This window comes from Neomonachus schauinslandi, chromosome 13 (assembly GCF_002201575.2).
Source record: "Neomonachus schauinslandi chromosome 13, ASM220157v2, whole genome shotgun sequence".
Lineage (NCBI taxonomy): Eukaryota > Metazoa > Chordata > Mammalia > Carnivora > Phocidae > Neomonachus > Neomonachus schauinslandi.
The window spans coordinates 84,052,078-84,067,880 of NC_058415.1; the positions used below are offsets into that span (position 1 = coordinate 84,052,078).

The window sequence follows — 15,803 nt, forward strand, 5'->3', positions numbered from 1 at the left end:
AATTTAATCTTTGGTTGCATAGTAGCATATTTTGCAAATTTCCTAAACTTACTTTCTTACATGTATCTTTGTCTAGGCGTTAAAACTTCAATTTAACAGAAAGGAGTGGAGATATTAATAAAACACAGCTCTTATGATACTGCCATGTAGTTGCAAGCCTCAAAGAGTAATGACATTTGAAATTCATCACTGCCATTTAAAAAAACTTCCACATTTACATGTGGAGAGTGCCATGCTGGGCTTCATAATAAGAGTGATGCAAGTTAAGTCTCTGCTGTCTAGGAATTAGTATAATCAAAGTTCAGACAACCCAACTATGATGACAAACTAGATGAATATCATTGCTGCCTCCACACTCCCATGGTCTCTACTACACTACCCATCACATTTACCCTACAGTTAGTCGTTCATGCACCTGATGTCATGGACCACTGTCACAGTCCCCAGCACAGGGCACAACTCTGACTGTGAAGGGTGGTGCCTCCACTTGTTAGCCCTATGGCCACCCTTACCTTCAAATCCTCCAGGGCAGTTATTCCTGTCTTCTTTATCAGTGCACAGCACAGAGCCTGTATGTAATAAACATTTGACACGAACAAGTACAGTATAGATGCTTAGTAAAGAATTTCTTGGCTGGACAGACAATGAATCCACTCTGCACACCAGGAAGCGCATTTGTGGGACATACACTACATTCCACATATAAAGCACTGCATCGTTCCCCAGCCCCAGTGTCTCATTCCTTTTTTTACATGTAAGAAAATTGAGGCTTACAAGATGCAGTAACTTACCCAACAGACACAACTGACAATAAGATCCAAAACAATCTGTCAGATTTCAAGTGCACTGGTAAAGGGGAAATCCTTTTGCTTTTAAATTTAAAATTTTTTCTATTACTAACAGTGTTTTTTGTTTCCTCCATAAAAGAGTAAAAGAGTGTGGGAAAAACAGCTGTGGTACTGGAATAAGGAAAAGGGAGCTGAACTCCCACTCGGCCACATACTAGTGGGGTATCGATGAGCACATCACTTTCTCTTTCTGAGCCTCGGTGTCCTCAGCTGTAAAATGGAGGTAACACTCACTACATCCCAGCTTTGTTATAATCAATTAGAAGAGGAAAGTACCAACATACAGGTAAAAGATCAAAACTTCACAAGTTCAAGTTTTCCCCATGTATAACTTACATGTCACTGATGACAATCACCTCCCCAATCACAAAATGACAGAACCTTAAAGCCAAAAGGAATCCAAGAGGTCATCCAAGCTAAGTTCCTCATTCTAAACAGGCAGAAACTGAGGCTTAGAGATGGGAGGTGACTTGTCCCAGGACCCATGGCATGACCAGGGCTAAAGCCCACATCTTTTGATTCCATACCTGTGTTCTTTCTACCATGTGGTTTTCTAGAACTCGAGTTTCCATTATGTAAATATGAATGCCGTTAGAATGAAAATAAAAATCTCCGAGAATAAGGACACTTAGAATTAAAAAAAAAAAAAAAAAAAAAAGAACACTTAGATTCTATGCCCAGCGGAGTGATCCTAGGCTGTCATTTAATTTCTCTGCATAGTTCTCTTCAAGACAGTAAAATCAGGGCCTAGTACTTTGAGGGACAAGGAAATCTCTTTACTGAAAATTATACGGAGCAAGGTGCCCCATATGAGGACACTCAGTATAAAATCCCACCATGCCTAGCATTGCAACATGCCACCCCTACAAGGACTGTCTCCTAGGCTTTTCCTGGAACCTCAGTGCTTGATATACATCCCAACCAGATTTCATCTACTAATCTGGTAATTAATTAGGAAGAAGAGAGTACTACAACAGTAATCTTGTTATAATAAAAATATGTCCATGTTTTACCTCTTAGTCCTCTAACCTCCAAGAATTAAAATCAATATATTTTCTTAAATGACATCTGACATCTGCCTTATCTAAAATTACTCTCTCATTTTCTCCTCTTAAAAGCCTGGTGAGCTGGGTTGGGCATCTGAGAGTACAACCCATTTCAGAGAAGAGGTGACCAACTTCCAGGGCAATTCCTTAGCCAGAGTTCCAAAGCTATCTGTGAAGTGGGAACAAAGAAGAGGCTCCTGGCTCCCAGCCCACTCTCACCTCAGAGACCCCAGCCTCAGATGCCCCAAATACAAACCAAACAAGCAGGGTATGCCGCACACCCCTCACCCCACCAAAACTGTGTAGTGTCTTCAAGGACATGGTTAAGAAGCTGTGATCTGCAGTCACCAGGCCCAAACTAGCTCACGAAGGTAACATCTTGCCTCATCCTTGGCCCTCTTTCAGTGCCTTTTTTTTTTTTTTTTTTTTTTTTTTTAAATACGCTCCATACCCAGTATGGAGCCCAACACAGGGCTGGAACTCACGACACTGAGATTGAGACCTGAGTTGAGATCAAAAGTCGGACGCTTAACCAACTGAACTACTGAGGCGCCCCTCTGTGCTTCCTAATTCAGGGATGAAATCATCATCCATTCAGTTCTACAAGCCAGAATCAGATCAGATATCGCCCTTGAAACCCCTTTCTCCCTATTCCTTAACATGCAATCCATCATCAAGTCCTACCACTTTTACTTACTAAATACCTCTTGAATTCATCCATTCCTTCTACATCACCAGTAAGTAAGCCCAAGTTACCATCTCTCCCAACTGGACCACTGCAAAGTTTCTTGATTGGTCTCTCTGGCCTTATAAACCCTTCTCAGGTGTATTCCCTTCAGATCTTTTCAAAACACAAATCTGATTACCTTACCTTCTCATTTAAACTTGTCAAAGGCTTGCCAATATTCTTAAAGAGGACAATTCCACCAGACCTACATGGCCTGCCCCTGCAGCTTTTCCTTGTACCATACTGTACCTCACCCTTGGGTCCCCAATGACACACCCTTCTTCTGGTTCCTCAAAACTGCCAAGCTACCCCTTGCCTCAGGCCCTCTGTTCATCCTTTCTCCTCCCCCTTCACCTACTTAGCTCTTACTCATCCTTCAGCTCTCAAATCAAGAGTCACTTTCACAGGGATACCATCCCTGACCCTTTAGAGTAGGTCAGATGCCCCTATGATAACACTCTGAAGGCCCCAACTATCTCTCCCTGGTACTTAGTAATTAATTAGTTGTGATTATACTGTGATGGCAATTTTGCATTCAGTTGGATGACTGTTTACATAACATCTTCCAGCCAAGAGAAAAAGTTCCATTAGGTCAGAAACCAGGTTATGTTTTTGCTCACCACTGAATCCAGATTCTACTTAACAGTGTCTAGTACATAGTAGGCCCTCACTAAATACGAAGCAAATGAATGGCACTGTGGTAAAATGAAAGGAAACTAATAAACCTCTCAGCACTGACCATGCACCAGGCACTTTGTTATGTATGCATTTCCCATTTTCATTAAATCCTAGTGACAACATTTAAAGATAACATTAACTTCATTTTATACATACGAAAACAGGCTCAAAGAGGTAAAGTGAGGGGCGCCTGGGTGGCACAGTCAGTTGGGCATCCAACTCTTGGCTTTGGCTCAGGTTATGATCTCAGGGTCTTTGGATTGAGCCCCGTGTCGAGCTCCGTGCTCAGTGTGGAGTCAGCTTGGGATTCTCTTTCCCTCTGCCTCTCCTGCTTGTGCTCTCTCATAAATAAATAAATCTTAAAAAAAAAGAGGTAAAGTGATTTGCCTGATATCACCCAGCAAGTAAACGGCCAAGTTGATATTCTAATTCAAGCCCGACAAATGTGTTCTTCCTACTGCAAAATTCTGCCTTCCTTTGAAAAGCCTCTAAAACTAATGGTCAATTCTACCACTGACAGGAATTTCTAGAAGATGGTTCCACAATCAGAGGAAGCCCCTACATACTGGCAGAAACAAGGTCTGGACAGAAAGAGCTCAGAATGGAGTAAGCTAGTTTTCAGAACTCAGTCTTCAGAATTTAACTGCAGAGTCAAATGCTGAAAACACTGTCTTCCATTGTAAGATTCCTGTTTAATTCATTTTGAATACACCCAGAAAGAAATCCCAAAATCTCTCCTTGGGATTTTCAGTACAATATCAAGCAGCAAGAAGAGAAATGCACTAATACAATGGTAAGGGGAAAATAATCTCATTAAAAGATGTTTTTAAAATAATGAATTTAGGCTCCATAGCTCAGGGGTTAGAGCACTGGTCTTGTAAAATAATGAATTTGGTACTTCTATTAGTATACTATAATGTGTAAAAAGGTAGCAAATATCTAATATCTTCCTTTAGAAATAGAACAGACTGGGCACCTGGGAGTGCTTAGTGGGTTGAGCATCTGCATTCAGCTGGGGTCATGATCCCAGGGTCCTGGGATTGAGTCCCACATGAGGCTCTCTGCTCAGCAGGGAGTATGCTTCTCCCTCTCCCCCCTGCTCGTGCTCACTCTCCCTTTTCTCTCTCTCTCAAATAAATAAATAAATAAAATCTTTTTTAAAAAAAGAAATAGAACAGACTAATAAAAACTGGTATGTGAAAAAGAAGACTAACAAAATACAGTCACAGATAAGATGCTGAGGGAATAACTGCTAAAATGATGTTGGGACTTACTCTCCTTTTTTAAAAAGGTATGTAAAGGGGAGCCTGGGTAGCTCAGTGGGTTAAGTGTCTGCCTTCGGCTCAGGTCAAGATCCCAGGGTCCTGGGATCAAGCCCCGCGTTGGGCTCCCCTCTAGCGGGGAGCCTGCTGTTCCCCCTTGTGCTCTCTTGCTCTCTCTTTCTCAGATAAATAAATAAAATCTTAAAAAAAAAAAAAAAGGTATGTAAAAAGAAGCAAATGGAAGAGCAGGACATATAGAACCTAATTCAAAATGCCCTAATTCAAAAACACTCTTAGATTGTCTCTGGATGGGCACTAAGCAAGTGAACCTTGGAGCAATTTTATCGAAGGGTGGGGGCTGGTCAACTTAAGGGGTGGAAAAGAAAGAAACTCAAAAGCCAGAAGGCTCTTAGGCTGAAGACCACACCTCAGCTCAGGCAGCCCTAAGCAAAAGCTGCTGTCTAGAAACACAACCAGCAATAAAGTCCAGATTATAATTTTTTGGAAAGAGACCCTGAACTAAAGTCACTTAACATATTAGAGGGGACCATGCCATTATAATAGCAAATATTCCAAGTTCAAATGAGGAGCATTTTCCTCTTGAGGCAATTTTTTAAAACACAATTTCAATTCGCTGACCTTTCCTGAGTTTGCCACATTTCTCAGAGGCTTCATGTTTTTCTGTGAAGTTTTTTAAGTGACTTTCTTTGAAGAGAGCTATTTAATGCCAATGATTGTAGAAAACATTTGTTCATAATTATCCAGACATAGACTGGAACAATGCTGAAACAAGAGCAGCATGCAAAAATGTATTTAAGGACTATCATCCCAAAATGCTGCTAAAAGCTATTAACCAGTATGTGTTAATTGCCACAGCATTCATATTAATTTTCACTTCAGGCTCGACATTGTGGAATATTTCCCCTGATACATTTTAAACAAAGTTTAATTTAAGGAACTGCTTCTATCAACACTTATGAAAATTAACAGCCAAGCAATTAGCACTCATGAATTATCCCTTCCCCCATGCTCTCTGCAGCTTCGGTTAAAACAGTTTCTAACAGAGAAATGGTTACTTTCTAATAAGTTAACACAATCAAAGTCACAGTTGTCATACAGAACAAGAACAGGTTCTGCTTTCTTAAGCACTTGTTAAGGCAAACATTCTCCTTATATTTAGAGTAGAATTTAGCTAAGTCAAATAAATATTTAACATTTTAGTAAACTGCCAAACAATGACTAATACTGAACTACCTTCTCCTATGATGTTTAAAAAAAAAAAAAGGGAGTAATTACTTGATTCAATCTTCCTATTTAAAGTTAAAGGCCAAAACCTCCTGAACTCGCTGGACTTCAGAGAGACCTTCACCCAGTCTGCTGCACATCTTGTTTAACGATGCTATTCTAAACTTGTGGTTTCAAGAACACATTTCCTCTCACTCAATCCTGTCAATAATCTAATGAAGTACATAGAAAGGATGGCATCACTGGCCCTCATCCTTTACAGAGAGGGGCAGAAGTGGGGTATTTGTTGAGTGCTTCCTATTATGTGCTACATGTCTTGGTAAACAGACCTTATCTCAATTAATCCTCATGAGAAAGATATATTATCATCATCTCAACCCACATATGAGGACTGGAGCTTCATGAGGTTAAGTAACTAGCCTGAGGTCACACTGTTAAGGGGTAGAGCCAGGATTCAAACTCAGGTCTTAATACAAAATAGGTCACAAAGTAAATTACACTGTTTCTCATTGTGCTAGGTGCTCTATCCTACTATTATCCTATTTGATGGTCTCATCAGCCTTGTGAGGAAGGAACTCTCATTTCTTTAATAGGTAAAGAAACTGAGGTTTGGAGAGATGGAAAACCTGACCAAGATGTCACAACAGATAATCAATATCATTTCTTTGTTAGTAACTCTACTGACAGGAAATGGGTATTTAAAATTCTAATGGGGGTGCCTGGATGGCTCAGTCAGTTAAGCTGCTGACTCTTGATCTCAGCACAGGTCTTGATCTCAGGGTTGTAAGTTCAAGCCCTGCACCAGGCTCCAAGCTGGGCGTGGAGCCTACTTCAAAAAACAAAATAAGGGGCGCCTGGGTGTCCCAGTCGGTTAAGTGTCTGCCTTTGGCTCAGGTCATGATCCCAGGGTCCTGGGATTGAGCCCCGAGTTGGGCTCCCTGCTCAGCAGGGAGTCTGCTTCTCCCTCTCCCTCTGCCCCCACACTCGTGCTCTCTCTCTCACCTGCTCTCTCTCTCAAGTAAATAAATAAAATCTTTTTTGAAATAAATAAAATAAAATTCGAATGGTCTACTAATGATGATAATATTTGCAAACTCAGTTTAACCAGAATAGTGGTGATGTACTAGCAAGTTTCTCAAGTTAAGTGATAAGGCATGGAATGGAAAGGGTTAGATACTTGCAAAAACATGACCTCACTTGAAACAGGTAGAAAGACTGGGCAGAAAGCCACACATTCGGGGATACTTAAATTTAAGTGCTGAATGAGTGTTCACTTAGCAGTAGAGCCCACTCCCTCATTACCTCAAAGCAACTCCTTGTCACACCCAACTCCCACATACAGTGAAATCAGAAGGACTGTCACAAGAAGTTTTCGGATTATCTCAATCTCTAGAACAGAGATTTTGTTAATTAGGCTATTTGAGGTCCTGTTTTCAACACGCCCAAAAAATGCAGGCAGATGGCTGAGCCTGGTTTTGCCTTGTGTGACCAAGCATTCCCTAAAACCACTTGCAATCTCTTTCTGACTTTTTTCAAATGATCAGTAAACAGAGTTACTGAATCTAAAACAGGCCACAGATAGCATCGCCAATTTACCAAAGAGATAATATAAACATAATAATAAACCAAATCCAAAAAATTGTTGCAATTACAACAAAGCACATGCCTAAGCACAACCTTTCCCTCTCAACTGTATGCCTCTAAGAAATTATTAATCAACGATTATTTTTAAAAATGAAATTATTAACTTGCTACAGGAACCACAAATTATTTGAAAGTATTCACTTTAATTTAGCACAATAGCTAAAAGATGCTTACCCTTAGAATCACTAAAACCAACAACAATCCAGTTTGCACAAACCATTAAAGACACTAGATATGCTGGCTTACCTACAATGTAATTGTAAAGCCATACCAAAAACAAAAACCTTTTTTCAAATCTAACGTTTAATCTTGAGGATTTCACAGCAGTCAGTCTCTTGAGGAAATACATAATTAAGTAGTTTTTTAGCATATTTAATTAGACCCCAAACTCTTCCCTGTCCCCTTCTCTCCCCAATTATGTATCATTTGCCCAAGAGACCTAAGCAACTCAGTTAATTATGTAAATAAGGCAAGCGTTATTCCCAAGAAAAGCATTGTGAATATTTGTACGGGAAAACTCTATACATATTTTAGTGGCTTTAACAAACCTTCGCAGGAAAAAAAAAAGGGACTATCAAAGTCCATGAAAAACCCTTATACTTGAGGCAAACAGCATGGAGTTCAGTGACAAGATGGTGAATCATTAAAATAGGTCACTCATTTCACTTCTTAAATATGAGCTGAATAAAAATAAAATAATTTTAAGTTACAACAGTAACAAAAATTTAGTGCTGAACGTCAAATAATTTAAGGGAAGAATCAATCTGGAAATTATTAAAGTCGACTCTCACAGAAAAGACTTTATTATCAAGGGGTTGACATGATCTTAACTCTAGAGGCAGCCATGGTGCTGTTATAACTACTACAATCCCATTATTATGCAATCACAAAATGCTAATTTGATCATTTTGAGGTGTTATTTGAATAGTCATTTTAATTTCTAGGTTACAAAAAGGCTTGACTCAAGTATAATTCTCTATTAATCATTGAGATGTCATTGAATATCATATTGATGCATTTCACAAAGATAAAGAAAGACTAATTTAATATGTACAGTACAATATCCTTCAAATATTAGCCACTTTCATTACATATCTGCCAAACGCATCAATATTAAATAATAGATGAGAACAAGAGTTTAATTGTATTTTAGCATTTGTAATACGGAGGATAATAATAAAACAGCATCACATCATGGGATAGACTTATCGATATATAAATCTTTCTTAATCCAAGTGTAATGGTGACTGCTCCATGCACATATCCTTTGCTGATTAAAAATAGATTTGATATGACAAAAGCATGGAGAGCCTTAAGTATAACCACATCTAGTAAAAATAATTCCTTTGTGACTGAGGAAATGGCTTCTTCACATTTTTTTTTTTTTAATTTCTCCTTGGCACTTCAAAAGTTAGATACATACCAAGGACACTTTATAACTTCTGTCAAATCCAAAGCTAAGCAATTTATAAAATAAAATTTAATGGTATAATAAGAATTCTAGGACATAATATTTTAAAAGATCTGTGCTATTTTGTTGGCATCGAAGTATTTTTACATAGTAATTATTCCAGCAATTATGTCCTCAAACAATGAGATGGTATCAGACAATGGAAGCAAATAAATTCCAGCCGTGTAACCTAATTCCAATAATAACGCTCACCAACATATCTAAATGAATCAACTGTAGTATTTAAAAAACAAATCCTACAGTCCAACTCTCCATTTTCCAGAGACTGACATTATTGTCCCCTAGGGGGACCCTTCCTTCTCTTTGCTACATTCCACAAGAAGAAACAGGAGTCCTGGTAGGGGCAGGCTAAAGAGAAGCTTTACAATACAATCTCTCATTTACTGAAAGTCCTTTCAGATTTTTGGGGGGGCAACTCCTGAGCAAATTAGTATCTTTATGTAACTTATACATTTTGTTTCTAGTTCTTGGCTTTCCTTTCCCACCAACATCAATAACCTCAGTTGCCCATGGCCATATAAGCTTCCTTAAACATATGGAAACATGCTGAACCTTATGAGGTATAAGTGTTTTGAAGAGAAAACATCTCCTTGCTCAAAGATGACAACTGACAGAACCAGTACATAACCAGAAGTTGAATATAAAAAAATGCAAACATAAGCAAAGAGCCTGTATGCTTATTAATTGCAGTGGTGTTAAAATAAGACAAATTGTACACAATCCCTCCAGGCAACAAGCTATCACTGAGCACCCCCAAGCCACTGCCAGACAGCAAATATAATGGCAATAAATATAAAAATCAACTGCTACTGTCTCCTGAAAGAAGCCCAGCTCAGCTCCGCGCAGAGACACAGGAAGGCAGGCCACTAGAATAGTGGCCATTTTTCTAAAAGGAAAATAGACACGTTTTAATCTTTAAACTGCAAATTACTAGAACAAACAAAAAAATTAAGTCATCCTGCGTAACGAGTGTCAAACAAGATTCCCTACCATGAAATACTAACATAAAAACAACGGCCTAGAATTCTGAAATGAAGCTCTAACCTCGACAATTTCTACAGTTACAATAAAGAATCAGACCAAGACAATGCAAACTGCCTCCCCGGAACCACTTTCAAAGCTTTCCCAACACAATCAGGCCTTAATTAACCACAACCCAACCAACCCAAATCCTCAAGTATACTTCGAAGATGAAACAGGGGAAAAAAAATACATGTCCAAATATCTCAAGACTGTTTTTGTTTTAATCCCCCAAACATACTGCTGTGGAAACAGTATTAAGCCCAAATTCAGACCTTTTTACATCCTCGGTCATAGAAGTCTGAATGACATTCTATAATTACTTTGAGTCGTTTCTGAAACCTTAAATCTAATAATAACAACACTAACAAAAACAATTCCACTCAACTGAGGTTTCATTTAAAAGAGACAAAGTTTTATTTTTACTTACCTTGCCATCAAACTTGGAATACTCGTTAAATGGGTTATTCAGCTGCAGAGGGCACTGCTCTAGTCGTACAGATAATATTGACTGCCTTCCAGAACTTGGAGGTTTCTCTTTGAGGGACTTTTTTTCAAACAGTGACTTTAACTCCTGGGCTGTGATACAAGAGGAAGATAAAAACATCTTTGTAATTACACAGAGACACCGCCTGTCTACATTCCCTAGCAAGTCTTCCTTGGAATCTTATGGAGAGAGTGCCCAGGGCATATTCAGATCTGATATGTGCAAAAAGCCTCACATATACTTTGATTTTGCACACTGAAAAGGCAGAGAGTCCTGGAAAACAGTCAGGTCAGGACTGCCAGTTCAGAAGGACTGGGGTTTAAGGAGTGGGGCAGAGTCAAACCAACAGAGCAGCCGTTCTGTAACAAGAGCATTCACAGCTAAAGGACCTGAGCTTTGGCCTGGCTCTGCCTCTAAGAGATGCTGTGATACTGGACAACTCACTAAAGCTCTCTGGGTTTGCCGAACTAGAGAATCTTAAAAATCTCCCCTGGCTCTAATACTGTGGGATTTTGGAATTTTAGTTCAAGGTGAAGGTCTATGTCTTAATCCTCTCATACTCTCCAAGGACACCTAGCATAAACTCTGGAAGACAAAGATGAGGAGGAAAAGGAGAAATGATATTTATAATAACAGCAGCTAACATTTACTGAGCAAGCCGATGTATCTCAATTACTCCTCCTAACAAGCCTATGAGGTAGATACTAGTATTATCTTAATTTTGCCAGTGTGGAAACTGAAGCTTAGAATACTCTGATTAGCCTTAGGCAACACAGCTAGTAAGTAGCAGAGCTGATATTTGCAATCAGGCAAGGCTCTTAGCCATAAGGCACTAATGAACAAAGCTGACCCTCAATAAATTTTGTTGCATGAATCAATGAATAAAATAATGATTGAAGGAATTCAAATTAAATTATTATTAAATCAGAATCTTTAACTCTTACTCATTAGTGAATCAAGACAAGTTAGTTCCATATCTTCTCAAAGATCTTTTAAGTGTCCATATTAATCTGAATATCATTTAAAGTGGTAGCTAGATAAGTACATGGAGATTTATTACACTTTTCAGTTTTGTAAATATTAGAAAATTTCCATACTTAAATTTTAAAATCAATCAATCCTAGATCTTAAAACCTGTAACGAATAGGTCCAACCCCATTCCATTTTTGAGCACAGCCAAACTGAACTTAGAGAGATCAAACAGAACTCTGAAATAGTGACTTAGAACTTTTAAAAAATGTAACTAAAACCATCTTTTCAACAAACTAGTGGGACAAATTTATCCAATGAGTCCCTATAAATGTAAGTGGGAAACCAGGAGAAAAGGATCTAATTCGCTTTTAAAATGTGGCACCTGACTATCCAATTCCAGAATCTGAATATGTAAGTTCAACAGATGTTAAATGCACATTTGAAAAAGTTTTAGATTACATGGTATTTTAGATTACAAGTATTAGTCTGCACATAATCTATTAACAGTTTTATTGCTACACTTTGGAAAGGAATAACCCTTTATTAAATACCTACTATGGGTCGGGAACAATGCGAGGTGTTGCCTCAACTTGTCCTCACAATGGTCTTAAGAGATGGGTTACTACTCCATGAACAAACTGAGGTGTAGCAAACATAAGTAACTTATCAAAGTTACACAACTGTTATCAGTAAGCTTGGGGGTGAAGTGATGATATATATATATATTTTTAAATTTTTTTATTCTTATATTATCCCCATACATTACATCATTAGTTTTAGATGTAGTGTTCCATGATTCATTGTTTGTGCATAACACCCAGTGCTCCATGCAGAACGTGCCCTCCTCAATACCCACCACCAGGCTAACCCATCCTCCCACTGCCCTCCCCTCTAGAACCCTCAGTTTGTTTTTCAGAGTCCATCGTCTCTCATGGTTCGTCTACCCCTCCGATTTCTCCCCCTTCATTCTTCCCCTCCTGCTACCTTCTTCTTCTTTTTTTTTTTCTTAACATATATTGCATTATTTGTTTCAGAGGTACAGATCTGAGATTCAACAGTCTTGCACAATTCACAGTGCTTACCAGAGCACATACCCTCCCTAGTGTCTATCACCCAGTCACCCCATCCCCCCACCCCACCCCCCACTCCAGCAACCCTCAGTTGGTTTCCTGAGATTAAGAATTCCTCATATCAGTGAGGTCATATGATACATGTCTTTGTTTGACTTACTTCGCTCAGTATAATACCCTCCAGTTCCATCCACGTCATTGCAAATGGCAAGATCTCATTCCTTTTGATGGCTGCATAATATTCCATTGTATAGATATACCACCTCTTCTTTATCCATTCATCTGTCAACGGACATCTTGGCTCTTTCCACAGTTTGGCTATTGTGGACATTGCTGCTATAAACATCGGGGTGCATGTACCCTTTTGGATCCCTACTTTTGTATCTTTGGGGTAAATACCCAGTAGTGCAATTGCTGGATCGTATGGTAGCTCTCTTTTCAACTTTTTGAGAAACCTCCATACTGTTTTCCAGAGTGGCTGCACCAGCTTGCATTCCCACCAACAGTGTAGGAGGGTTCCCCTTTCTCCGCATCCCCGCCAACATCTGTCGTTTCCTGACATGTTAATTTTAGCCATTCTGACTGGTGTGAGGTGGTATCTCATTGAGGTTTTGATTTGGATTTCCCTGATGCCGAGCGATATTGAGCACTTTTTCATGTGTCTGTTGGCCATTTGGATGTCTTCTTTGGGAAAATGTCTGTTCATGTCTTCTGCCCATTTCTTGATTGGATTCTTTGTTCTTTGGGTGTTGAGTTTGAGGAGTTCTTTATAGATTTTGGATACCAGTCCTTTATCTGATATGTCATTTGCAAATATCTTCTCCCATTCTGTCGGTTGTCTTTTGGTTTTGTTGACTGTTTCCTTTGCTTTGCAAAAGCTTTTTGTCTTGATGAAGTCCCAATAGTTCATTTTTGCCCTTGCTTCCCTTGCCTTTGGCGATGCTTCTAGGAAGAAGTTGCTGCGGCTGAGGTCGAAGAGGTTGCTGCCTGTGTTCTCCTTTAGGATTTTGATGGACTCCTGTCTCACATTGAGGTCTTTCAACCATTTGGAGTCTATTTTTGTGTGTGGTGTAAGGAAATGGTCCAGTTTCATTCTTCTGCATGTGGCTATCCAATTTTCCCAACACCATTTGTTGAAGAGACTGTCTTTGTTCCATTGGACATTCTTTCCTGCTTTGTCAAAGATTAGTTGACCATAGAGTTGAGGGTCCATTTCTGGGCTCTCTATTCTGTTCCCTTGATCTATGTGCCTGTTTTTGTGCCAGTACCATACTGTCTTGATGATGACAGCTTTGTAATAGAGCTGGAAGTCCGGAATTGTGATGCCGCCAGCTTTGCTTTTCTTTTTCAACATTCCTCTGGCTATGCGGGGTCTTTTCTGGTTCCATACAAATTTTAGGATTATTTGTTCCATTTCTTTGAAAAAAGTGGATGGTATTTTGATGGGGATTGCATTGAATGTGTAGATTGCTCTAGGTAGCACTGACATCTTCACAATATTTGTTCTTCCAATCCATGAGCATGGAACGTTTTTCCATTTCTTTGTGTCTTCCTCCATTTCTTTCATGAGTATTTTATAGTTTTCTGAGTACAGATCCTTTGCCTCTTTGGTTAGATTTATTCCTAGGTATCTTACGGTTTTGGGTGCAATTGTAAATGGGATCGACTCCTTAATTTCTCTTTCTTCTGTTTTGTTGTTGGTGTATAGGAATGCCACTGACTTCTGTGCATTGATTTTATATCCTGCCACTTTACTGAATTGCTGTATGAGTTCTAGCAGTTTTGGGGTGGAGTCTTTGGGGTTTTCCACATAAAGTATCATATCATCTGCAAAGAGTGGGAGTTTGACTTCTTCTTTGCCGATTTGGATGCCTTTTATTTCTTTTTGTTGTCTGATTGCTGTGGCTAGGACTTCCAATACTATGTTGAATAGCAGCGGTGATAGTGGACATCCCTGCCGCGTTCCTGACCTTAGGGGGAAAGATCTCAGTTTTTCCCCATTGAGATTGATACTTGCTGTAGGTTTTTCATAGATGGCTTTTATGATATTGAGGTATGTACCCTCTATGCCTATACGCTGAAGAGTTTTGATCAAGAAAGGATGCTGTACTTTGTCAAATGCTTTTTCTGCATCTATTGAGAGGATCATATGGTTCTTGTTCTTTCTTTTGTTAATGTATTGTATCACGTTGATTGATTTGCGGATGTTGAACCAACCTTGCAGCCCAGGGATAAATCCCACTTGGTCGTGGTGAATAATCCTTTTAATGTACTGTTCGATCCTATTGGCTAGTATTTTGGTGAGAATTTTTGCATCCATGTTCATCAGGGATATTGGTCTGTAATTCTCCTTTTTGATGGGGTCTTTGTCTGGTTTTGGGATCAAGGTAATGCTGACCTCATAAAATGAGTTTGGAAGTTTTCCTTCCATTTCTATTTTTTGGAACAGTTTCAGAAGAATAGGTATTAATTCTTCTTGAAATGTTTGGTAGAATTCCCCTGGGAAGCCATCTGGCCCTGGGCTTTTGTTTGTTGGGAGATTTTTGATGACTGCTTCAATTTCCTTAGTGGTTATAGGTCTGTTCAGGTTTTCTATTTCTTCCTGGTTCAGTTTTGGTAGTTGATACATCTCTAGGAATGCATCCATTTCTTCCAGGTTATCTAATTTGCTGGCATAGAGTTGCTCATAATATGTTCTTATAATTGTTTGTATTTCTTTGGTGTTGGTTGTGATCTCTCCTCTTTCATTCATGATTTTGTTGATTTGGGTCATTTCTCTTTTCTTTTTGATAAGTCTGGCCAGGGGTTTATCAATCTTGTTAATTCTTTCAAAGAACCAGCTCCTAGTTTCGCTGATCTGTTCTACTGTTCTTTTGGTTTCTATCTCATTGATTTCTGCTCTGATCTTTATTATTTCTCTTCTCCTGCTGGGTTTAGGTTTTATTTGCTGTTCTTTCTCCAGCTCCTTTAGGTGTAGGGTTAGGTTGTGTACTTGAGACCTTTCTTGTTTCTTGAGAAAGGCTTGTATTGCTATATACTTTCCTCTTAGGACTGCCTTTGCTGCATCCCAAAGATTTTGAATAGTTGTGTTTTCATTTTCATTGGTTTCCATGAATTTTTTTAATTCTTCTTTAATTTCCTGGTTGACCCATTCATTCTTTAATAGGATGCTCTTTAGCCTCCATGTATTTGAGTTCTTTCCGACTTTCCTCTTGTGATTGAGTTCTAATTTCAAAGCACTGTGGTCTGAAAATAGGCAGGGAATGATCCCAATCTTTTGGTACCGGTTGAGACCTGATTTATGACCTAGGATGTGATCTATTCTGGAGAATG

At 39.0% G+C, this 15,803-nt stretch overlaps 1 protein-coding gene across 6 annotated transcripts in view; it reads right to left on the reverse strand.

Annotated features, from left to right (window-relative positions):
* The window catches only part of MAPKAP1 (MAPK associated protein 1), a 246,813-nt gene that overhangs the window by 184,929 nt on the left and 46,081 nt on the right, over positions 1–15,803 (reverse strand). For 5 of the 6 annotated variants that reach the window (XM_021691308.1, XM_021691306.1, XM_044920481.1 and 2 more), the window contains one exon: positions 10,372–10,520. In XM_021691308.1, the coding sequence (XP_021546983.1) occupies positions 10,372–10,520 (149 nt within the window). Of the gene's footprint in view, positions 1–10,371; positions 10,521–12,630; positions 12,652–15,803 lie in introns of those variants that run through there. The other variant, XM_021691309.1, reaches the window with a different exon arrangement.